General features: G+C 42.4%; 1 protein-coding gene across 1 annotated transcript in view; it reads left to right on the top strand.

Moving 5' to 3' along the window:
* The window catches only part of HMCN1 (hemicentin 1), a 222,579-nt gene that overhangs the window by 63,936 nt on the left and 133,991 nt on the right, over nt 1-24,652 (top strand). Inside the window, exons 22-30 of the mRNA XM_075286727.1 lie at nt 759-927; nt 2,110-2,237; nt 3,146-3,406; nt 3,497-3,592; nt 4,607-4,801; nt 16,534-16,664; nt 18,082-18,223; nt 19,762-19,888; nt 22,806-22,960. Coding sequence (XP_075142828.1) covers nt 759-927; nt 2,110-2,237; nt 3,146-3,406; nt 3,497-3,592; nt 4,607-4,801; nt 16,534-16,664; nt 18,082-18,223; nt 19,762-19,888; nt 22,806-22,960 — 1,404 coding nt within the window. The remainder of the gene's footprint in view (nt 1-758; nt 928-2,109; nt 2,238-3,145; nt 3,407-3,496; nt 3,593-4,606; nt 4,802-16,533; nt 16,665-18,081; nt 18,224-19,761; nt 19,889-22,805; nt 22,961-24,652) is intronic.

Genomic DNA, 24,652 nt, shown 5'->3' with positions numbered 1-24,652 from the left:
CCCCAGTTTTGAAATAATACCCTAAAAAATAATGTGATCTACTTACGCATCGTGCATGCTGGGCGGGCATTCAGGGTGTGCCTTCTTCTTCATCCTCGCTCTCTTTTTCCTCCGATGTCCTCCGGTCCCGTCCTTCTCCGGCGCTCGCGAACTGACACTGATATAAAAGAAATGGCCTGGACGCATGCGCAGTAGCATGCGGCTTGTACTACGGCCACTGCGCAGGCGTGCAGGCCAATTTTTTATATCAGTGTCAGTTCGCGAGCGCCGGAGGAGGAGGGGGACCGGAGGACATCGGAGGAAGAAGAGGCGTGGATGAAGAAGACGGCGCACCCTGAATGCCCGCCCAGCGTGCACTATGCGTAAGTAGATCACATTCTTTTTTAGGGCTTTATTTTAAAACGGGGGGGGGGTAGTTTAATATAACTTTACCGGTGCCTGAATAGCCTTTTTAAAGGTTATTCACGCATATGTGCGGCTCTATCAGCATGATTTTGCTGATAGAGCCCCTTTAAACTGTTGACTTTATATTTGGGAAGAATTGCATAATATACACTTTTACTTAATGTGTTTCTTTTCCCAGTAAATCCTCGATTTTTCAATCCAGATATAACAGAAGTTTCCAAAAGTCAGACTGAAATTTAATTTGATAACTCTATATGTTCTAAGCAATGTCTCTTATTATGTAAAAGCGTTGACTTTTCGTTTGGGAAGAATTGTATAGTGTACAGATTTACTTCATGTTTTTTTTCCCCCAGTAAAACCTCGATTTGTCAATCCAGATATATTAGGAGATTCCAAAAGTCAGACTGAAATTTCTGTAAAAGTAGGTGATAATGCGATACTTCCATGCGAGGTAAAAAGTGTTCCCCCACCCTTTATAACATGGGCAAAGGAAACCCAGCTTATTTCACCATTCTCACAAAGGTATAGTACCATGTTATATTATATGTGCATGCTATAAACAATGTGCAGGTGCTGAACTATCCCAGTAGCAACCATAATGGTTGCCATGTAGCGTAACTGTGTGAATGTAGCACTTGCTGTGTGAATTGAGGTATCCCCAAAAACAGACAAATAATGGTTATTTTTAATGTTGGTTTAAACTAACATGAAGAGACACATTGGGGCATATTAAAAAAAATTATTGTTTTCTGGCATAGAGGGAATTGAGATAAATGGCCCAGATTTATTATTCTGGTTGGGATTAGCTTCTGTGTAAACATGACACATCTCTGGTGCAGCGCCGTGTAATTTTGGAGCAATATGGTGCATTTATTTTGGATTAAACATTTTCAATTTGATAGACATGTAGGTGTGAATTCTCAGAAAAGGGAGCTAAACTTAAATGCATCACATTGCACCAAAAATGCAAAACTGTGATTGTGTTGTAAAATTGTGCCTCAAAGTAAGCCAAGTAATAAGTGGTATAAATATAGTCTAGACACCAGATTTACCATCCAGCATCCAGCATCAGTCGCTGTGATCAATCTGTCGAATTTTCAGACTGCCTAGGTTTATAACTTCTAAAGTCAGTTGCACATGCCGGCCGTGATTGAACGACCTGTACAATGGCTGTTCTTTTGCTGCTCCATTTATTCAATGAGTAGAAGTCATGGAAGCATGGCTGTAAAACTGGACAGGTCCTGAGTTTTGCGGCATGGACTGTCAGTCTGCACATAGACCCATGTAATTCACGGTCAAGTGCGTGGACTTACAGAAATGAATGGGTCAATTTACTATTTGGGAAAAACCTGGATAGTGCATAGACCCACACCACAGTCGTCTACAAGGGGCCTTAGTATTCACTCGACAGTATATTTGACAACTCATTGTTTTTATTATGTTTAACCACATGTCCATTTTTTTTGTGGTCCTTTTTTTTCAGTGAAAGCAGACATACATAACACCATGTGAATAAACCCATTGTAAATCATGCGTTCTATAATCGCCATGCGAACGGCTGTTTCAAAAACAGCCATCGGGTGGCCATTATGGCAGTGATAGTGAGAGTGGCTGCTGATTTTGGGAGATAGTAATTTTTTAGGATAATATGAATTTTGGATATTTACATCTTGACTGTTTAATGTATTGATTCTAATCTTGCAGACATAATATCCTTCCATCAGGCTCAATGAAGATATTTGAAACTAGGGTTACAGATACCGGGGTGTATACTTGTGTAGCTACTAATATAGCAGGAAATGTAACACAGTCTGTAAAGCTCAATGTTTATGGTAAGTACAGTGGCCTTAACCTAGTTACAATTACTAGTTTCATTTAGTTATTGGAAAACAATACATTTTCTTCAGGGCCATAGAAGGGAAGGGCTGTTTTGTATGGGTCTCATTCAGCACATTGCACAAGAAGGTTGAACAGTAAAAACATCTGCTAACCCTTAGTTCACATCTGCATTTGGTAATCCGTTCGGGGAGTCTGCATGGGGACCCCCTGAACAGACTACCGAACACACTAGCAAGCGGTGTGCAGTGAAAGCACACGGACCCCATAGACTATAATGGGGTTCATGTGCTTTCTGTGTGCTGCCCGCACAAATCATGTGGACATGGAAGTAGACTACGATCTACTTTTCTTGTCTGTGTGTTCCGTGTGGACACCGTGCGGAGAGCACACGGACCCCATTATAGTCTATGGGGTCCGTGTACTTTCACTGGCACCCCACTTGCCAATGCATTTAGTATTCCGTTCAGAAGGGTCCCATGCGGACTCCCACAAATGGATTATCAACGCAGATGTGAACGAGGCCTTAGCTCACAACTTCTTTTTGACATTTACTTCAATTGTAGCCAAATACTAACAAAAGTTTAGTTGTTTTTCTTCATCTGTATCATATTCTGATCTCTTACTTCTAGCGATGAAGATTTTGGTTTTTATATAGTTCCTCATGAGTTCTCAGGGATCTACTAACATTGGAAGATAGAAATACCAGTGACAAATTAAAATCCATTATCTGTTTCAGTATCTGTTTCAGATTTGGAGAGTTATAGTATACAGCACAGATATACACTGCCAAAAATCTAGAATGTGTCTAACCATTTTAGATAAATTTTATTAATATTTCTGAAATTGTTTGAACTTTTGTATTTGATGTTTTTTTTTAATCTAATTTCACTTAATTTCCAAGTCCCACCAAAGATCCAAAAAGGTCCTAAAGTCATAAGAGCAAATGTTCATCAAAGTTTTGAAATCACTTGTGCCAGTAATGGCATACCCCTGCCCAAAACTACCTGGCTTAAGGATGGAAGAATTCTGCAGATGAATGAAAGACAGAAGGATTCCACATTCAGGGTGGATAGTGCCGAACTTTCTGATGCAGGACTCTATACGTGCATTGCTAGTAATGTTATTGGCCAAGATGATGCGAATGTCACTGTTGAGATTCGAGGTAAACGAATAAGGATAATTTACATATTGTAATATGTTAATCACCATCTGATTTACTAGGATTCCAGTGACATCTCTTATTCCATTGTAGCACCTCCTACTTTATCCAACCTGGATCCTCCTTATGACCAAATAAACCAGGAAAGGATTTCCAACCAATGGATTGCATTCCCCTGTCCAGTAAAAGGTACAAATCACAAGATTTTTCTTCTCATAGATCAAACTCTTATCCGAATAGTTATTAAATCATTTCCTCCATATTAAAATGTAACTCCAAACTTTGAGTGTTCTTATTAATTGCCCCTGGACTTCCATTTTTTGCTAGTCAAGGTGCAGTTTATGGCTGGGATCGGTGAAGTTATCACCGGTAGGGTTTAGATTGAGTATCTAAAATAGCTGCAATAAATTGAGTGCCTTAGACATTGCTCAAGTAATTTAATCTCTAGGGAAGAATAATTGCTGTTATATCACTGCTCAGTTTGCTGAGATTTTAAGGATATTCTATGAATATAAACATAGCTCTGATATCCTATTACTTTTTGCTTGTCTGCTGCAATTTCACAGCTATTTTATCTCTAGCGAAGAAATTATTTCAGCAGTGTTCACCTGACTGTTTTGGTTTTTTATGACAGTCGCCAGAAATTTCTCAGTGAGTTTTTGTAGTATGATAAAGGTCTGCATGTAGGCCTAGCCTAGGATGTAATAAAAGTATGTGATATTAAACCAATGTGTAAATGTTAAAATATTACGCCTTTACATAACATGAACTCTTTTCATGATCAAGCATGCAAATCACTGAACTAAGACAGCCATAAAGATAAAGAACCTGGGAACTGTGATTTGTTTATTTGTTTTATATGTATATAGTAATAAGCCTCTTCCCCCCTCCCTCATGAAATCCTATCCATATGTGTCCAGTTGTACATAAATATACAGCCTTCAGAAACTGTTTTTAGATATATCTGAAGAAGAAGCCTAGAAGCTTCGAAACGTTATATTCTGTCATCATTATGAGTTAGCCATTAAAAAAGGTATCACCTACTGAAGACTTGCAAGTTTTTTGTTTTTTATATGTTTAAGTTAACATATTTATGACAAATCAATATTTTAAGTGGATGGTATGATAGCTACTGGTTCCTTGAGATGCTTCTTACGCTTTATGTACTCTATGCCATAATATTTTCTATGCTTTTTTAATAAGGTACTCCAAAACCGGTTATCAAATGGTTACACAATAACAAAGAATTAACAGGAGCAGAACCTGGCATCAACATTACAAGGGATGGGACGCTGCTCATCATCAATTCCTTGACACCATATGACAATGGAGAGTACAAGTGTGTGGCCACAAATGAAGCAGGATTGACAGAGAAGAAATACAACTTGAAAGTCCATGGTAATTTTATCATGTTTTGGGTTGTTTTTTTGGGGGGGGACAAATACGGTTTGCATTACAAATGTGTTATTTAGATGGAAAAAATTATAACTTCTTTTCTTTTAGTCTTGTTCAAGAGTATTAATGTGCTCTACTCTGACGTCTGCCATATATTATTACTAGTCAAGTCACCATTGCCTGATCACTTAATGATGGATCCTTAGAATCTAGTGATCTAACCTCTATTCACATGAAGTGAATATTGACTGTGTTATATCTGTTTTTTAATAGCCGTCATACAACCACATTGATGTCAGTGAACGGAGGCTATACACATATACCAATACTTTGATGGTCTGTGGTAAAGGAGCATCAAAATATAAATCATGCTCTCTTTTGGTCGATTTTCATGGACCCCTCCATATACCGCAATGTATGAGGGATTGATGAAAATAGGGGACCCCTCAGCTATTTTCACCAACGGTCACCTGAGTGTAGTCTTAGAGAAGATCAGTCAGTTCTTATGACATGTCTGTTTTAGTATATATTTGTAATCCTCATAAAATAGTAATTATGAAGAACCTTTTCCTAGAACTTTGTGTTCTTTGGTTGTTCCTAATAGAAATGTATAAATAAATAGACGACTGGGACACAGCCTAAGGATAAGATAGAAGCCAAGCAGCCAAAAACTGTCACCATCACCATGTTCACAAGGTTTTGAAACTACTATGTCTGATAGAGGCCATGTGGTTTTTCAGGTAAAAGAGATGCTGACATCTAAAAACCCCTCCCCCCTCCACATTTTACAGTTAAAAGGATGTTTTACCTGCAACACTGTGTTTTGGCAGTCCAGCTCCTCTTCAGTCTTCTTCTGACACTATCTTGTCATCCCTGACATTATCAAAATATGTAGGGACATAACCTATAAAAAAAGAGATTTCCTTATAGATTTCTAGGAGTAATGGCAGAAGAATGGTACAAGAGAAGAAAAGATACTTCAGCATTGCTTTTGCATTTTCGTTGTATTTATGCCAGAGAACACACACACATTTGCCTGTAATAACATGACTCTGATCTAGGATTTTATTCTGAATTCCATTAGAATTTTTCCCCTAATAGGGGGTATTTGGAATCCTCAATATCAACACTGTAGGATGGACTTGATGGCTTAGTGTTTTGTAAAGATTATCAACGTTGTAACTAATCATTAGAGATGAGCGAACACTAAAATGTTCGAGGTTCGAAATTCGATTCGAACAGCCGCTCAATGTTCGTGTGTTCGAATGGGTTTCGAACCCCATTATAGTCTATGGGGAACAGATACTCGTTAAGGGGGAAACCCAAATCCGTGTCTGGAGGGTCACCAAGTCCACTATGACACCCCAGGAAATGATGCCAACACCTCTGGAATGACACTGGGACAGCAGGGGAAGCATGTCTGGGGGCATCTAACACACCAAAGACCCTCTATTACCCCAACATCACAGCCTAACAACTACACACTTTACACACTCAATACCACATCTCTGACAGTAGGAAAACACCTTGAAACATGTGTATTTGGCACTTGCAGTGAGGAGAGCTTGTCACCAGCAGTGAATTTGGCCCTTGTAGTAAGTTGAGGTTGGCACCAACATTTGTTTTGAAAATCAGGGTGGATTGAGCCTCTAACCAGCAGAGTTTGGGCAAATTCATGGTGGAGGGAGCCTCTAAACACCCCAGTTTGGGCAAATTCATGGTGGAGGGAGCCTCTAAAAACCCCAGTTTGGACCAATTCATGGTGGAGGGAGCCTCTAACCAGCCCAGTGTGGGCAAATTCATGGTGGAGGGAGCCTCTAAAAAACCCAGTTTGGACCAATTCATGGTGGAGGGAGCCTCTAACCAGCCCAGTTTGGGCAAATTCATGGTGGAGGGAGCCTCTAAAAAACCCAGTTTGGACCAATTCATGGTGGAGGGAGCCTCTAACCAGCCCAGTTTGGGCAAATTCATGGTGGAGGGAGCCTCTAAAAAACCCAGTTTGGACCAATTCATGGTGGAGGGAGCCTCTAACCAGCCCAGTTTGGGCAAATTCATGGTGGAGGGAGCCTCTAAACAGCCCAGTTTGGGCAAATTCATGGTGGAGGGAGCCTCTAAACAGCCCAGTTTGGGCAAATTCATGGTGGAGGGAGCCTCTAACCAGCCCAGTTTGGACCAATTAATGGTGGAGGGAGCCTCTAACCAGCCCAGTTTGGGCAAATTCATGGTGGAGGGAGCCTCTAAACAGCCCAGTTTGGACCAATTCATGGTGGAGGGAGCCTCTAAAAAACCCAGTTTGGACCAATTCATGGTGGAGGGAGCCTCTAAACAGCCCAGTTTGGGCAAATTCATGGTGGAGGGAGCCTCTAACCAGCCCAGTTTGGACCAATTCATGGTGGAGGGAGCCTCTAACCAGCCCAGTTTGGGCAAATTCATGGTGGAGGGAGCCTCTAAACAGCCCAGTTTGGACCAATTCATGGTGGAGGGAGCCTCTAAAAAACCCAGTTTGGACCAATTCATGGTGGAGGGAGCCTCTAAACAGCCCAGTTTGGGCAAATTCATGGTGGAGGGAGCCTCTAACCAGCCCAGTTTGGACCAATTAATGGTGGAGGGAGCCTCTAAACAGCCAAGTTTTGGGAAATTCATGGTGGAGGGAGCCTCTAACCAGCCCAGTTTGGACCAATTCATGGTGGAGGGAGCCTCTAACCAGCCCAGTTTGGGCAAATTCATGGTGGAGGGAGCCTCTAAACAGCCCAGTTTGGACCAATTCATGGTGGAGGGAGCCTCTAAAAAACCCAGTTTGGACCAATTCATGGTGGAGGGAGCCTCTAAACAGCCCAGTTTGGGCAAATTCATGGTGGAGGGAGCCTCTAACCAGCCCAGTTTGGACCAATTAATGGTGGAGGGAGCCTCTAAACAGCCAAGTTTTGGGAAATTCATGGTGGAGGGAGCCTCTAACCAGCCCAGTTTGGACCAATTCATGGTGGAGGGAGCCTCTAAACAGCCAAGTTTGGACCAATTCATGGTGGAGGGAGCCTCTAAAAACCCCAGTTTGGACCAATTCATGGTGGAGGGAGCCTCTAACCAGCCCAGTTTGGGCAAATTCATGGTGGAGGGAGCCTCTAAACAGCCCAGTTTGGGCAAATTCATGGTGGAGGGAGCCTCTAAACAGCCCAGTTTGGGCAAATTCATGGTGGAGGGAGCCTCTAAAAACCCCAGTTTGGACCAATTCATGGTGGAGGGAGCCTCTAAAAACCCCAGTTTGGACCACTTCATGGTGGAGGGAGCCTCTAAAAAACCCAGTTTGGACCAATTCATGGTGGAGGGAGCCTCTAAACAGCCCAGTTTGGGCAAATTCATGGTGGAGGGAGCCTCTAAAAACCCCAGTTTGGACCAATTCATGGTGGAGGGAGCCTCTACAAACCCCAGTTTGGACCAATTCATGGTGGAGGGAGCCTCTAAAAACCCCAGTTTGGACCAATTCATGGTGGAGGGAGCCTCTAAAAAACCCAGTTTGGACCAATTCATGGTGGAGGGAGCCTCTAACCAGCCCAGTTTGGACCAATTCATGGTGGAGGGAGCCTCTAAAAACCCCAGTTTGGACCAATTCATGGTGGAGGGAGCCTCTAAACAGCCCAGTTTGGACCAATTCATGGTGGAGGGAGCCTCTAAAAACCCCAATTTGGACCAATTCATGGTGGAGGGAGCCTCTAACCAGCCCAGTTTGGACCAATTCATGGTGGAGGGAGCCTCTAACCAGCCCAGTTTGGGCAAATTCATGGTGGAGGGAGCCTCTAAAAACCCCAGTTTGGACCAATTCATGGTGGAGGGAGCCTCTAAACAGCCCAGTTTTGGCAAATTCATGGTGGAGGGAGCCTCTAAAAACCCCAGTTTGGACCAATTCATGGTGGAGGGAGCCTCTAACCAGCCCAGTTTGGGCAAATTCATGGTGGAGGGAGCCTCTAACCAGCAGAGTTGTGGGAAAGCAGGGTGGAGGGAGCCTCTAACCAGCAGAGTTGGTGGAAATCAGGGTGGAGGGAGCCTCTAACCAGCAGAGTTGGGGGAAATCATGTTGGAGGGAGCCTAGTATTAGCAGAATTGTGCAACGCTTATGGTGGATGAGTATGAGGATGCGGAGGAATTGGAGAGGTTGAGTACAGACATGGAGTTTCATGTTGGGGTGCTTTACACAGGTGGGCACAAAAATGAAGGCTCTATCCAGTGGTGGTTCATTTTTATCAAAGTGAGCCGGTCGGCACTCTCAGCTGACAGACGGGTGCGCTTGTCAGTGATGATGCCACCGGCTGCACTGAACACCCTCTCAGATAGGACGCTGGCGGCAGGACAGGACAGCACCTCCAAGGCATATAGGGCAAGTTCAAGCCACAGGTCCAACTTCGACACCCAATACGTGTAGGGCGCAGAGGGGTCGGAGAGGACAGGGCTGTGGTCGGAAAGGTATTCCCGCAACATGCGCCTATACTTCTCACGCCTGGTGACACTAGGACCCTCCGTGGCGGCACTTTGGCGAGGGGGTGCCATCAAGGTGTCCCAGACCTTAGACAGTGTGCCCCTCGTTTGTGTGGACCGGTGAGAACTTGGTTGCCTACTGGAGGAACTGCCCTCCCTGCCGCCAACGTCACATGCTGGAAACATCTCCATCATATTCTGCACCAATTGCCTGTGGCAAGCATTGATGCGATTGGCCCTCCCCTCTACCGGAATAAAAGACGAGATGTTGTTTTTATACCGGGGGTCAAGGATAGCAAAGATCCAGTACTGGTTGTCCTCCATGATTTTGACAATACGCTTGTCGGTTGTAAAGCACCCCAACATGAACTCAGCCATGTCTGCCACAGTGTTAGTTGGCATGACTCCTCTGGCCCCACCGGAAAGTTCAATCTCCATTTCCTCCTCATCCTCCATGTCTACCCATCCGCGCTGCAACAATGGGACGATTCGAAGTTGCCCGGAAGCCTCCTGTATCACCATCACATCATCGGACAACTCTTCTTCCTCCTCCTCCTCCTCCTCCTCCTCCATTAAACGCAGTGAAGCGGACAGATGTGTGGACCTACTCTCCAGCTGTGACGGATCGGATGCTATCCCTAACTCCTCTGTGTGATCTGAGTTATCCCTGATGTCAATCAGGGATTCTCTCAGAACACACAAGAGCGGGATTGTAAGGCTCACCATCGCATCCTCAGAGCTCACCCTCCTTGTGGACTCCTCAAAGACCCGTAGGATGTCACAAAGGTCTCTCATCCATGGCCACTCATGGATGTGAAACTGAGGCAGCTGACTTTGTGGCACCCTAGGGTTTTGTAGCTGGTATTCCATCAAAGGTCTCTGCTGCTCAACCACTCTATTCAACATCTGAAACGTTGAGTTCCAGCGTGTGGGGACGTCGCACAAAAGCCGGTGTTGTGGCACATGCAGGCGTTGCTGGAGAGATTTTAAGCTAGCAGCGGCTACTGTCGACTTGCGAAAGTGGGCGCACATGCGCCGCACTTTCACCAGTAGCTCTGGAACATTGGGGTAGCTCTTTAGGAAACGTTGCACCACTAGGTTGAAGACGTGGGCCAGGCATGGAACATGTTGGAGTCCGGCAAGCTCCAGAGCTGCTACCAGGTTCCGGCCGTTATCACAAACGACCATGCCTGGGCCCAGGTGCAGCGGCTCAAACCATATTGCCGTCTCATCGAGGAGGGCATCCCTCACCTCGGAGGCAGTGTGCTGTCTGTCCCCCAAGCTGATCAGCTTCAGCACAGCCTGCTGACGTCTACCAACGCCAGTGCTGCAACGTTTCCAACTCGTAGCTGGGGTCAATCTAACAGCGGAGGAGGAGGCGGTGGCGGAGGAGGAGGCGGTAGAGGAGGAGGAGGAGGGGGGTGTTCTTCTCGTGTCCCTGCCAGGAATGTTAGGCGGGGAGACGAGGTACACCGGGCCAGTTTGGGAAGCAGTCCCAGCCTCAACTACATTCACCCAGTGTGCCGTCAGTGAAATGTAGCGTCCCTGTCCGCATGCACTTGTCCACGCGTCGTTGGTCAAGTGGACCTTTGTGCAAAGCGCGGAACTAAGGGCCCGCCTGATGTTGAGTGACACGTGCTGGTGCAAGGCGGGGACGGCACACCGGGAGAAGTAGTGACGGCTAGGGACGGCATAGCGAGGTGCCGCAGTTGCCATCAGGTCCAGGAAGGCGGGAGTTTCAACAAGCCGGAACGCCAACATCTCCTGGGCCAGCAGTTTAGCGATGTTGGCGTTCAAGGCTTGCGCGTGTGGGTGGTTAGCAGTGTATTTCTGCCGCCGCTCCAATGTCTGAGAGATGGTGGGTTGTTGTAAAGAAACGCCTGATGGTGCCTTTGATGGTGCAGGAGAAGGAGATAAGACAGGACCAGGAGAGGATGAGGTAGAAGTCAACAAAGTGGCGGAGGCAGATGAAGTGGTGTCCTGGCTCGTCCTCTGGAGTGCATCGCCAGCACAGTCAGCAGTGGCAGTGGCAGAGGCAGAGGCAGTGGCAGAGGCAGTGGCAGTGGCGTGAACGGCAGGCGGCCTTTGTCCTGCCGTTGCTGCCTGCCACTGATTCCAGTGCTTGGATTCCAAATGACGGCGCATTGAAGTGGTGGACAGGTTGCTCTTCTCAGAGCCCCTAATCAATTTCGAGAGGCAAATTGTGCAGACAACACAATATCTGTCCTCGGCGCATTCCTTGAAAAAACTCCACACCTTCGAGAAACGTGCCCTCGAGGTGGGAGTTTTTCGGGGCTGGGTACGAACTGGAACATCTTGGGAGATTCCGGGTGTGGCCTGGCTTCGCCTAAGCTGCTGACCTCTGCCTCTGCCTCTAGCTACCCTTTTTGGTGCTGCACCTGCCTCAACATCCACACTACTTTCCCCGCTTGACATCCCCCCTGTCCAGGTCGGGTCAGTGTCCTCATCATCCACCACTTCCTCTTCCAACTCCTGTCTCATCTCCTCCTCCCGCACAATGCGCCGGTCAACTGGATGCCCTGACGGCAACTGCGTCACATCATCGTCGATGAGGGTGGGTTGCTGGTCATCCACCACCAAATCGAACGGAGATGGAGGAGACTCTAGTGTTTGAGCATCTGGACACAGATGCTCCTCTGTTAGGTTCGTGGAATCGTGACGTGGAGAGGCAGGTTGAGGGACAATGAAAGGAGCGGAGAACAGCTCTGGGGAGCAGGGACAGTTTGGGTTATTGTTCTGTAAAGCTTCGGAATTTTGGGAGGAAGGAAGACAAGACTGTTGGGTAATAGGAGGAGAGGAGGCAGAGTCTGACTGGCTGCTGGACAATGTGCTGTAAGTGTTCTCTGACAGCCATTGCAAGACCTGTTCCTGGTTCTCGGGCCTACTAAGGTTTGTACCCTGCAGTTTAGTTAATGTGGCAAGCAACCCTGGCACTGTGGAGTGGCGCAATGCTTGCTGCCCCACAGGAGTAGGCACGGGACGCCCTGTGGCTTCACTGCTACCTTGCTCCCCAGAACCATTCCCCCGACCTCGCCCACGGCCTCGTCCACGTCCCTTTCCGGGAGCCTTGCGCATTTTGAATTCCTAGTTAGAAATTGGCACTGTATACCAGTAGTAAAAATTGTGGGTGCACGTAACCCCAATATATTCTTTGAATTACCAGTCAGAAACTGGCACTATATGGCAGTAGCAAGAAATGAGGGTATTTGTATTCCCAATATATTCTTTGAATTCCCAGTCAGACAATGGCACTGTATACCAGTAGTAAAAATTGTGGGTGCACGTAACCCCAATATATTCTTTGAATTACCAGTCAGAAACTGGCACTATATGGCAGTAGCAAGAAATGAGGGTATTTGTATTCCCAATATATTCTTTGAATTCCCAGTCAGACAATGGCACTGTATACCAGTAGTAAAAATTGTGGGTGCACGTAACCCCAATATATTCTTTGAATTCCCAGTCAGACACTGGCACTATATGGCAGTAGCAAGAAATGAGGGTATTTGTATTCCCAATATATTCTTTGAATTCCCAGTCAGACAATGGCACTGTATACCAGTAGTAAAAATTGTGGGTGCACGTAACCCCAATATATTCTTTGAATTCCCAGTCAGACACTGGCACTATATGGCAGTAGCAAGAAATGAGGGTATTTGTATTCCCAATATATTCTTTGAATTCCCAGTCAGACAATGGCACTGTATACCAGTAGTAAAAATTGTGGGTGCACGTAACCCCAATATATTCTTTGAATTCCCAGTCAGACACTGGCACTATATGGCAGTAGCAAGAAATGAGGGTATTTGTATTCCCAATATATTCTTTGAATTCCCAGTCAGACAATGGCACTGTATACCAGTAGTAAAAATTGTGGGTGCACGTAACCCCAATATATTCTTTGAATTACCAGTCAGAAACTGGCACTATATGGCAGTAGCAAGAAATGAGGGTATTTGTATTCCCAATATATTCTTTGAATTCCCAGTCAGACAATGGCACTGTATACCAGTAGTAAAAATTGTGGGTGCACGTAACCCCAATATATTCTTTGAATTCCCAGTCAGACACTGGCACTATATGGCAGTAGCAAGAAATGAGGGTATTTGTATTCCCAATATATTCTTTGAATTCCCAGTCAGACAATGGCACTGTATACCAGTAGTAAAAATTGTGGGTGCACGTAACCCCAATATATTCTTTGAATTCCCAGTCAGACACTGGCACTATATGGCAGTAGCAAGAAATGAGGGTATTTGTATTCCCAATATATTCTTTGAATTCCCAGTCAGACAATGGCACTGTATACCAGTAGTAAAAATTGTGGGTGCACGTAACCCCAATATATTCTTTGAATTACCAGTCAGAAACTGGCACTATATGGCAGTAGCAAGAAATGAGGGTATTTGTATTCCCAATATATTCTTTGAATTCCCAGTCAGACAATGGCACTGTATACCAGTAGTAAAAATTGTGGGTGCACGTAACCCCAATATATTCTTTGAATTACCAGTCAGAAACTGGCACTATATGGCAGTAGCAAGAAATGAGGGTATTTGTATTCCCAATATATTCTTTGAATTCCCAGTCAGACAATGGCACTGTATACCAGTAGTAAAAATTGTGGGTGCACGTAACCCCAATATATTCTTTGAATTCCCAGTCAGACACTGGCACTATATGGCAGTAGCAAGAAATGAGGGTATTTATAACCCCAATATATTCTTTGAATTCCCAGTCAGACAATGGCACTGTATACCAGTAGTAAAAATTGTGGGTGCACGTAACCCCAATATATTCTTTGAATTACCAGTCAGAAACTGGCACTATATGGCAGTAGCAAGAAATGAGGGTATTTGTATTCCCAATATATTCTTTGAATTCCCAGTCAGACAATGGCACTGTATACCAGTAGTAAAAATTGTGGGTGCACGTAACCCCAATATATTCTTTGAATTCCCAGTCAGAAACTGGCACTATATGGCAGTAGCAAGAAATGAGGGTATTTGTATTCCCAATATATTCTTTGAATTCCCAGTCAGACAATGGCACTGTATACCAGTAGTAAAAATTGTGGGTGCACGTAACCCCAATATATTCTTTGAATTACCAGTCAGAAACTGGCACTATATGGCAGTAGCAAGAAATGAGGGTATTTGTATTCCCAATATATTCTTTGAATTCCCAGTCAGACAATGGCACTGTATACCAGTAGTAAAAATTGTGGGTGCACGTAACCCCAATATATTCTTTGAATTCCCAGTCAGACACTGGCACTATATGGCAGTAGCAAGAAATGAGGGTATTTATAACCCCAATATATTCTTTGAATTCCCAGTCAGACAATGGCACTGTATACCAGTAGTAAAAATTGTGGGTGCACGTAACCCCAATATATTCTTTGAATTACCAGTCAGAAACTGGCACTATATGGCAGTAGCAAGAAATGAGGGTATTTGTATTCCCAATATATTCTTTGAATTCCCAGTCAGACAATGGCACTGTATACCAGTAGTAAAAATTGTGGGTGCACGTAACCCCAATATATTCTTTGAATTACCAGTCAGAAACTGGCACTATATGGCAGTAGCAAGAAATGAGGGTATTTATAACCCCAATATATTCTTTGAATTCCCAGTCAGACAATGGCACTGTATACCAGTAGTAAAAATTGTGGGTGTATATAGCCCCAATTCTATTGCTAGGGGACTTGCAGGGTATTTCTGGGTTGAAGGTGGGGGGGCACACCGTTGGAACGGGTATCGGGGTATATATCGGGTATACGGGAATACACTGACAGTGTATTCCATTCAGGATCCTGGGAAAGCTGGGTTGCGGCGATTGAGCCCGTCAGTGCCACGTTACACTGACAAGCTTCTCCCTGGAATTTAGCTCTTACAAGAGCTGTTGTGGTTGTCTTCTCCTTCCTATCCTAGCCTGTCCCTGCCTACCCAGAATCTAAGCCCTAGCTAGCTGGACGGAAACCTCCGTCCTCGGTGAATTGCAAGCTCAGAATGACGCGAACCTGGGCGGCGCTGTTCTTTTAAATTAGAGGTCACATGTTTTCGGCAGCCAATGGGTTTTGCCTACTTTTCTCAACGTCACCGGTGTCGTAGTTCCTGTCCCACCTACCCTGCGCTGTTATTGGAGCAAAAAAGGCGCCAGGGAAGGTGGGAGGGGAATCGAGTAATGGCGCACTTTACCACGCGGTGTTCGATTCGATTCGAACATGCCGAACAGCCTAATATCCGATCGAACATGAGTTCGATAGAACACTGTTCGCTCATCTCTACTAATCATACTTACCAAATCCTTCCCTGGTCTGATACCGATTTGTCCTGGAATCACCTCTAAATTAAGTGGCACTGGGATTTTGTAAATATGTCCAATTTTTGGGGGGATTATTTTTTAAAATTCAGTACAGTTCAGGACAGTTGGCAACTGTGACTTCTGTATCTAACAAGTGTTTACTAAAATTAGAGGTTCTCCTTAACAAAAATAAGCCTTGGATTGTATCATCTCAGAAAACACATTATAGTTATAATTACATAAAAATTAACATCTATAATGATAAACATTACTTCATATTTCATGACCACTTCTTTGATTTTGAGAAACTCTCCATGATGTACAATAATTACAGCCGGAATCTAAGTAAGACTCCCAAATCAGTCTGAATGCTGTCCAGTGATCTGCTTGGCCATGGCCTCCTAGAGATCATAGCGGCACATTAGAACTTGAATGGAGACAATCTAGGTTACAGGCGCTGTTCCGGGATCCTGTCCCAAAAGCCTTAATTATAATTTGTCTCTATACACAATTTAGTTTAATGAGTTTTATAACCGAGATTTTCCATAACCATAACAACTGAAAATGTTGGTAGGAAGTTTAGATGTTCGACTACTATAATTGACAGATGAAGTGCTATTTAATGGCAGAACTGCCCAGAGCCCACCTTACCACTGGGATTGCATTGTAACATCAGAGCATTACATGTTATTTGCTTTCATCTTACTTCCCAAGTCCTCATTAAACAACCAATGTCCGCCAAGTTTTTAATTGAAGGCAGATGCAGAAGAACATTGCGGTGAATCATTCTCACACATGGAAGTAATAGTTTACAGAACACAGTAATTATGTACCAGTGTAAACACGCGCTTCCTTCTGCAAATTTGCACGTATTTTGTTCATTATTTGTAGAAAGAATCTTCTTTTCTGGCTTTAATGATCTCAGCTCTTGTTTACAGATCCCCCAGCTATTAAAGACAAGGAAAGACTGACCAATTTCTCTGTTCTGCTAAACCATGATGTAAGCTTATACTGTGATGCTACAGGAAGCCCACCACCACTTATCACATGGTATAATGGAACCACCCAGGTAATTGTGACTTAGAATTCATTTCCGATTAGTCGTCATTTTTAATTTAGTCATAAATTGAATACCAAATTCTAAGCTTGTATCTGCTTAGTTTTCATATTCTGTGGCATGTTTGAGAACTCCATGTAACATCGCATATGCCAATATATGCTAAGACTAATTTTTAGCTCAAGAATAGAATGATGGCAAAGACATATGATTCCATATCACTGTTGAAAAACCAGTTGCCGATGATCCATGAGTTATAAAATGGAAGTAATGATAAGTTCTGGGTCCCATAGGTTGGGTGTATGAAAACCTAAAATTTAAAGCATTGTCCAAAAACCTATGAGTATTGGATACTGGTGACCTAGCCACAGGTAGGTCATAAGTACGTGATCAGCGGGTCACTGGGGGTCTAACACTGATTCTGAGCTGTTTTCAGAGCTCCTATAGACTTAAATAGGGAGAGATATGGATGCATGGCCACCTCTCCATTCACTGTGGTTGAGGAACTCATTCTCAAGAGGGACACTATCTATATCCTGTGACTATGTAAATATCTAAGAATCATCAATATCATTCTAAAGGGGTTGCATACAACCATATATGAATATGACATATCATATTTTAACCATGATTGGATGTTTCCAGCAGTATTGGGGAATTGATTGTGTGACTTATACCTGTTTTTTCTCATAAAAAAATGCAGATATTGGTGCACACTTTTTGCTCATATAGTAGCTGGCATATATTTGATATTTTGGCACATGGTATGGGAAAAGATGTAATAAATTCACTGTATTTAGAAGCAACAAGTACATTTGTTTTATCCTCCTCTTATTCTTGCTGCATTTTATTCCACCTCAGTTGTGAATAAGACTGCAGAGAGAGGTGGAAATTAAAGCTCCTGGGCCCTCATGCAAAATTTGTAATGTAGCCCCTACCAAACTTGGGCCGTTTGTAATAATGGTGTGTTTTATATGGCAGAGGGACCCCTCAGGGTCTAGGACCTGGTGGTCACTGCTACCTCTGTACCCCCAATAGCTACATCCCTGACTGCATATGAAAACACAAACTTTGTAAATCCCCCCATCCATGTGTTTAGAAAAATGCTCTAATGCACAAAACATGTCTATAAAATGTTTTACCGAGTAAAGTGTGGAAGAGGAGTGGCCTTGATAGATCCAAAAACACATCAAACCGTTTATGGAAAGAATTGGAAATCTGTTTGCAAGCCAAGTGTTATTGGCAAAACTTAAACCTAACCTTACTTCTAGCCAAGGGAGCATTATGCCTTATAGTCTTTCCAAAAGTGGGAAGAGTAAAGAAGTCATGGTTTAGGAGTGACACACAGTCTTCAGCTAGCATGCACTGGCGCTTATTGTAACGTCTTGTGTCCATCATTCTTTCTTCTTTCAATTCTTCGCCTCTTCAGGTTGTTGAGAGTAAAAATGTCCTCATAACTGAAAATGGAAAAATTCTGAAGATTTTGAAGGCTACTGAATCAGGACACTTTACATGTACAGCTAGTAACATCGCAGGGAGCTCTGAGAAGCAGTTCTTTGTAAATGTTCTTGGTAAGTTCACATTATATAGAATATTACAAAATGCATCTATATATTACATTTTTAGTTATTTGCTCCAAACCAATAAGAGCTTTGTGGGTAAGACAAGGGTTAAAATGGCCTGATCCTACAGATACAATCATATATTCAAGTTCATTAATCTTCTGGATAGATTAATATACTGTAATATACTAAAATTGGGACCTTTGTCTTTTACATGACCAGCTGAGGGACCTGTTCTGGAGCTCAATAAAGTGAATGATGTGCCCAGTGAAGGACTCCATCATTCACTTGTGTGACCTATGCTGTGGAGTCAGAGATTAACAGAAGTGACTGGATTGGGTTTTAATTTAATCCTCATGGAGTCACTTGTCCCACAGTTTTTAAGAGGTGCAAGCTTCCTTAAAATTCTGGTACATCTTCAGCCCCGGCCATGCACCAGAACTAAAATCTGTGCCAGCTTGGGTATTGATTTGGCTGTTATGTCCCTAACCCCAAAATGAAAGATACAAATTTTATATTTTTTACGTGGAAAAAAACCCCTTTACTGTTGTAAAACCCCTCCTCTTATTTATGAATAAATATTAGTCCTTCATGTGTATCTCCCACAAATAAAAGGAAAAATATTGTAAAATAGGCCGTTCTTCTTTCTTATTCCTCTACCTAGTGAGACATGGTTCATATCTGGTAACAGCGCCAATTTCATAGATTCCCTTAAAAATTTCATCTGTACTATTTTGTTTGGTAAATGTTGGCCCCATGATGGAAAAATGAGACAACATTAGCCATATCTATGATGCAGTGGGCCAGGCACGTGTTATTTCTATGATCCTTCATCTATAATGGAGGAGAATAACAGTTTTAACAATGCAGGTCTGACTGAAGTCTTATTATGGTTAGTTTATGCAGTACTTGCTTCAATGCAGTCCTTCTTGTTGACCCTGCTAATAAATTATAATATATATATATATATATATATATATATATATATATATATATATATATATTACCCTTGTTTCTTTAACATTATAGTAGTCCATATAGAACTGGGTCTGTCAGGGGTCTTGTACAGCTGATTGTTGCATAGGCAAGGTATTGGTCCTTCACAATAAGATACTGAAGACTTATCCTAAGCATAGGCATAAAACACATCCCTTTAAGGCGGGGTCCATGTTGCGAAAGTGCAGTGTTTTGGCCGAGGTGGAAAAGCAGCAGCAAAAAATGGTGCATTTTACATTACCATCAAAGTGCATAGTATTCTGGCTAATCCCATCCACACATTGCAGAAAAATATCTGCAGTGGAAATGCTGGAAACCGTCTCTATTTTGTGAACCTCACCATGTCAATTATACTTATGGAAACGCTGATTGGGAAAGAAAATGTGATGTGTTTTCGCCATGGCCTTTTACGCAGTGTTTTGTTTGGCTGCGGCTTGCTACATTTGGCCTTATCTTAATAGTACATCTTAGAAAAAATTTCAAATAAACAGCTTTTTCCTAACAAGTCACACCTGTGCATATAAGTTTATTTCTTTCTTTTTTTTCTCTAGATCCTCCAGAAATTGCAAGAAGAGGAAGCGTTAGTAACATTTCTGTAAGAGCTGGGGATGAAACTAAACTGGAGTGTAGAGTGAAAGGAAAACCATTCCCTGTCATCCAGTGGTTCAAAGAAAATAGGTAAAATTATACAGCAACATATACATTGTGTTACTTCATACAGATAGCTCTAAATGCTACTAACATTTCAGCCAAAAACAGAGACCCGACAGACACTACTACTACTGTAATAGTCAATGGGGCCATTTAGGCTTCATATACAGTCCTATGAAAAAGTTTGGGCATCCCTATTAATCTTAATCATTTTTAGTTCTAAATATTTTGGTGTTTGCAACAGCCATTTCAGTTTGATATATCTAATAACTGATGGACACAGTAATATTTCAGGATTGAAATGAGGTTTATTGTACTAACAGAAAATGTGCAATATGCATTAAACCAAAATTTGACCGGTGCAAAAATATGGGCACCTCAACAGAAAAGTGACATTAATATTTAGTAGATCCTCCTTTTGCAAAGATAACAGCCTCTAGTCGCTTCCTGTAGCTTTTAATCAGTTCCTGGATCCTGGATAAAGGTATTTTGGACCATTTCTTTCTACAAAACAATTCAAGTTCAGTTAAGTTAGATGGTCGCCGAACATGAACAGCCCGCTCTCAAATGATCTGAAAACAAAGATTGTTCAACATAGTTGTTCAGGGGAAGGATACAAAACGTTGTCTCAGAGATTTAACCTGTCAGTTTCCACTGTGAGGAACATAGTAAGGAAATGGAAGACCACAGGGACAGTTCTTGTTAAGCCCAGAAGTGGCAGGCCAAGAAAAATATCAGAAAGGCAGAGAAGAAGAATGGTGAGAACAGTCAAGGACAATCCACAGACCACCTCCAAAGAGCTGCAGCATCATCTTGCTGCAGATGGTGTCACTGTGCATCGGTCAACTATACAGCGCACTTTGCACAAGGAGAAGCTGTATGGGAGAGTGATGAGAAAGAAGCCGTTTCAGCACGTACGCCACAAATAGAGTTGCCTGAGGTATGCAAAAGCACATTTGGAGAAGCCAACTTCATTTTGGAAACAAAGATTGAGTTGTTTGGTTATGAAAAAAAAAAAGGCGTTATGCATGGCGTCCAAAAAGAAACAGCATTCCAAGAAAAACACTTGCTACCCACTGTAAAATTTGGTGGAGGTTCCATCATGCTTTGGGGCTGTGTGGCCAATGCCGGCACCGGGAATCTTGTTAAAGTTGAGAGTCGCATGGATTCCACTCAGTATCAGCAGATTCTTGAGAATAATGTTCAAGAATCAGTGACGAAGTTGAAGTTACGCCGGGGATGGATATTTCAGCAAGACAATGATCCAAAACACTGCTCCAAATCAACTCAGGCATTCATGCAGAGGAACAATTACAATGTTCTGGAATGGCCATCCCAGTCCCCAGACCTGAATATCATTGAACATCTGTGGGATGATTTGAAGCGGGCTGTCCATGCTCGGCGACCATCTAACTTAACTGAACTTGAATTGTTTGTCCAAAATACCTTTATCCAGGATCCAGGAACTGATTAAAAGCTACAGGAAGCGACTAGAGGCTGTTATCTTTGCAAAAGGAGGATCTACTAAATATTAATGTCACTTTTCTGTTGAGGTGCCCATACTTTTGCACCAGTCAAATTTTGGTTTAATGCATATTGCACATTTTCTGTTAGTACAATAAACCTCATTTCAATCCTGAAATATTACTGTGTCCATCAGTTATTAGATATATCAAACTGAAATGGCTGCTGCAAACACCAAAATATTTAGAACTAAAAATGATTAAGATTAATAGGGGTGCCCAAACTTTTTCATAGGACTGTATGTCCATTATTTTTGGGATACGTTCCATTCTTGGAGAAGTGGATAGAAATATGACTACTAACTACATTGTAGAATTTGTTTACAGCCTATTAAAATGGAAACATATAGGACTCCAAATGAGCTGTATAAACAGAACTGTGAAGATTCTTAATAAAGGATACTTGAAGAAGCTAAAGAAGTTTTAAGGATTACAACATCAGTAGCCTATCCTTGGGATAGGTCATCAATATCAGTTTGCACCTAAAAGATTTTGTAACAATTTATATAATTTGAAATAGAAATAAAAAAAATTGGTTCAGTTTCCTGTACGTATTAAAGGGGCTCTATCATTAGATTTTGGAAATTTTAGATAATCATATGCCTGAATAGCCTTTAAAAAGGCTATTCAGGTGCTGCTAATCGTTTTAGAACAGACCCCCCTGTTTTTATGATTTACCAGTAAAATGGATATGCTAATGAGTCCCTCCATGCACCCTGGGCGTTACGTGCATCCCCAGTGTCATACCTTCCTCACACCTACCGCTGTTGCTTGTGCTGTATAAGTCCTCCTCCTCCTTCCTGCAAGTAACTGCCTCCAGCGTCTGTATTCTCGGCAGTAGGGAATTGAAATCTCGGGCATGCACAATAAGCATGCCTGAGTGCCATTTTTTTTGTGGAGAACTCAGTTCCACAAGAAAATGGCGCTCAGGCATGCTTACTGCATAGGAAGTGAATAAGTGGCAGGTGGGAAGAATATAATAGTGTGACACTGAATGCATTTAGAAAATAAACTGAAATTGAATTTTTCCAGGTAGCTCGGTAGAATTACAAATACAGTGGTTTGGAAACACTCACAGCTCATTTGCTTTAGGATATTCATGTTTTTCTACAGGAAATGTAGACGTCTTATATGCAGCTCCAGTTATAAATGGAGAATCCTGTAAATTGAGCACATAAGCTCAATAGACGACTAGTAATTGGTTCAGAAACTCAAAATATCAACCCAAAATAATAAAAGATAAACTACCTGGAGCAGGAAACAGACAGTTCTGTTCTCTGTGTTTGGCCAGACCAGGCAGGCACTTGTCTCACTTTACCTAACTTGTAATCGATCAGTTATTGTGGCTTTAGGATCCTCATAATTACATGCTATTCCACTGGAGTGTTATCTCTTGCTGTTAAATCTAACATGTTTTGTAGATTACTTGTTGCTGGAGACCCTAATATAATCATTTGGGAACATGGACAAGTTCTTTACATAAAAAATGCACATCTAAGTGACAGTGGAAATTATAAATGCGTCGTGTCTAATCCTGCTGGCTCCCAGACTAAAGAAAGTAAACTAACTGTGTTTGGTAAGTTCCAAAAATCTATCTACTTTCTAGTATGGAGAGCTGTGCTCAATAAACAGCTAAATAATGTAAGAAATACCTTATGCTTATTATATATACTTACACACTTATACTTAACACACCAACTCCAACTCTATGTATCCTACAATAGGTCCTGCTTCACTGATTCTGGAACCATTGGATTTTCTCTAGTCCCACCATTCCTGAGAAATCGGTGATGTTAGCTTCAGCACAATTATGTTCTCTGCTGTTAGGTGGGCTGTCCCTGTTTTTTTGCACCAGACCAGGACTGACCCCTTGACAGTACAGAGGATAACTCTGCTGAAAGTAGCTGAAATAATTGCTCAGGAATGGTGAGAGCTTGAGAAAAAATTCCCACTACATCAGCTTCAGTGGTGCGGTGCTCATTGAAGGATGTGGTGAGTTGGAATAAGTGAAGGTGATGAAATGTCCTTTTTACCACTTAAAAAAAAAAAAAAAAAAAGCAATTTCAGTATTCTGGAAATGCACTTTGTGTGATGCTGTATAGCTGCAGTAAACAATCTAGACACTATTTTGTTTTACTGCTACTAACATGTAAGTAAATATAAGTGCCCACACAAGGCAATCTCTAACTAATTTTTTAACCCCTTCCCGCAACGAGCATTTTATGATTTTCGTTTTTCATTTTTGACCCCCCCCCCCCAAACGCCATAACTTTTTTTTTACGCTCTCAGAGCCGTAAAGTCTTAATGTTTGCAGGACAAATTTCTCTTCATGATGCCACCATTAATTATTCTGTACAATGTACTACTGAGAAGCTGAAAAAAATTCTGAATGGGGTGGATTTGAAGAAAAAGTGCATTCATGATTGTCTGCTGTATAAAACAGCAGAGACCAGGCAGTTATGGTAGCTGCCCAGCTCCCGAGCGACTGCCATAGTTAAACACCCGGCATCCACCGTATTAGCACGGAAGATGTTGGGAATGGGTTAAAAGAAAATATCTTTGCGTCCCTTCTATGAAACATAGTGTGAGTCTTATTCTTGTCTGTTTTTATTGATCACTTACCCATTCATGTCTATTTGAATCAGTATAAAACAGAATGTACGTCGAAGCCAGTTGTATGTCTCGGATAATGTGAATTAGGCTTGATGAATGTCGTATTGTTCTCAATAAGAAAAAACTAAATTTTAGTCTTTTAATGGCTTACTGAAATAAATAGGTAATCTTTTGAGCCAACTCAGAGCAACCATGCCTGATGAAGAGACCTTAGTAGTCTTAAAAGCTTGTCTTATAACATGTTTTATTTCAGTTAGCCATTAAAAGATATCATAACCAAAAGACTGCTATTTTGTTTCTCTTATTGAGAGCAAAAACACATTTATCAAATGGCTCCCACTACGAGCGTTTACATAGGTATAAATAACATGTTGCAATTTCCAAAAATACAACGGTTTTGGAAATCGCAGCATTTTCCCTGCAGGATTTTTTCTGCAATGTGTGGATAGGATTTGCTAAAATTCCAATCCTTTGCAGGGACTGTAAAACACTGAAGTTTTTGCCACAACATATAAGCCATGGCCAAACAGCAGCGTCTACTCCATGTGGTCTTCCGCCTCAAATTGGAAAAAAATCCTTCAAACTGCCTTTATCTGTTCCAGCTTGACATTGATACATAGGTGCAGCCAGTAAACCCTTGAAAAAAAAATTCCAT

This window comes from Leptodactylus fuscus, chromosome 9, assembly GCF_031893055.1.
Source record: "Leptodactylus fuscus isolate aLepFus1 chromosome 9, aLepFus1.hap2, whole genome shotgun sequence".
In the NCBI taxonomy this organism is placed as follows: Eukaryota; Metazoa; Chordata; class Amphibia; order Anura; family Leptodactylidae; genus Leptodactylus; species Leptodactylus fuscus.
Note: the sequence above shows the minus strand (reverse complement) of the source record. Positions and strands in the feature narration are given on the sequence as shown.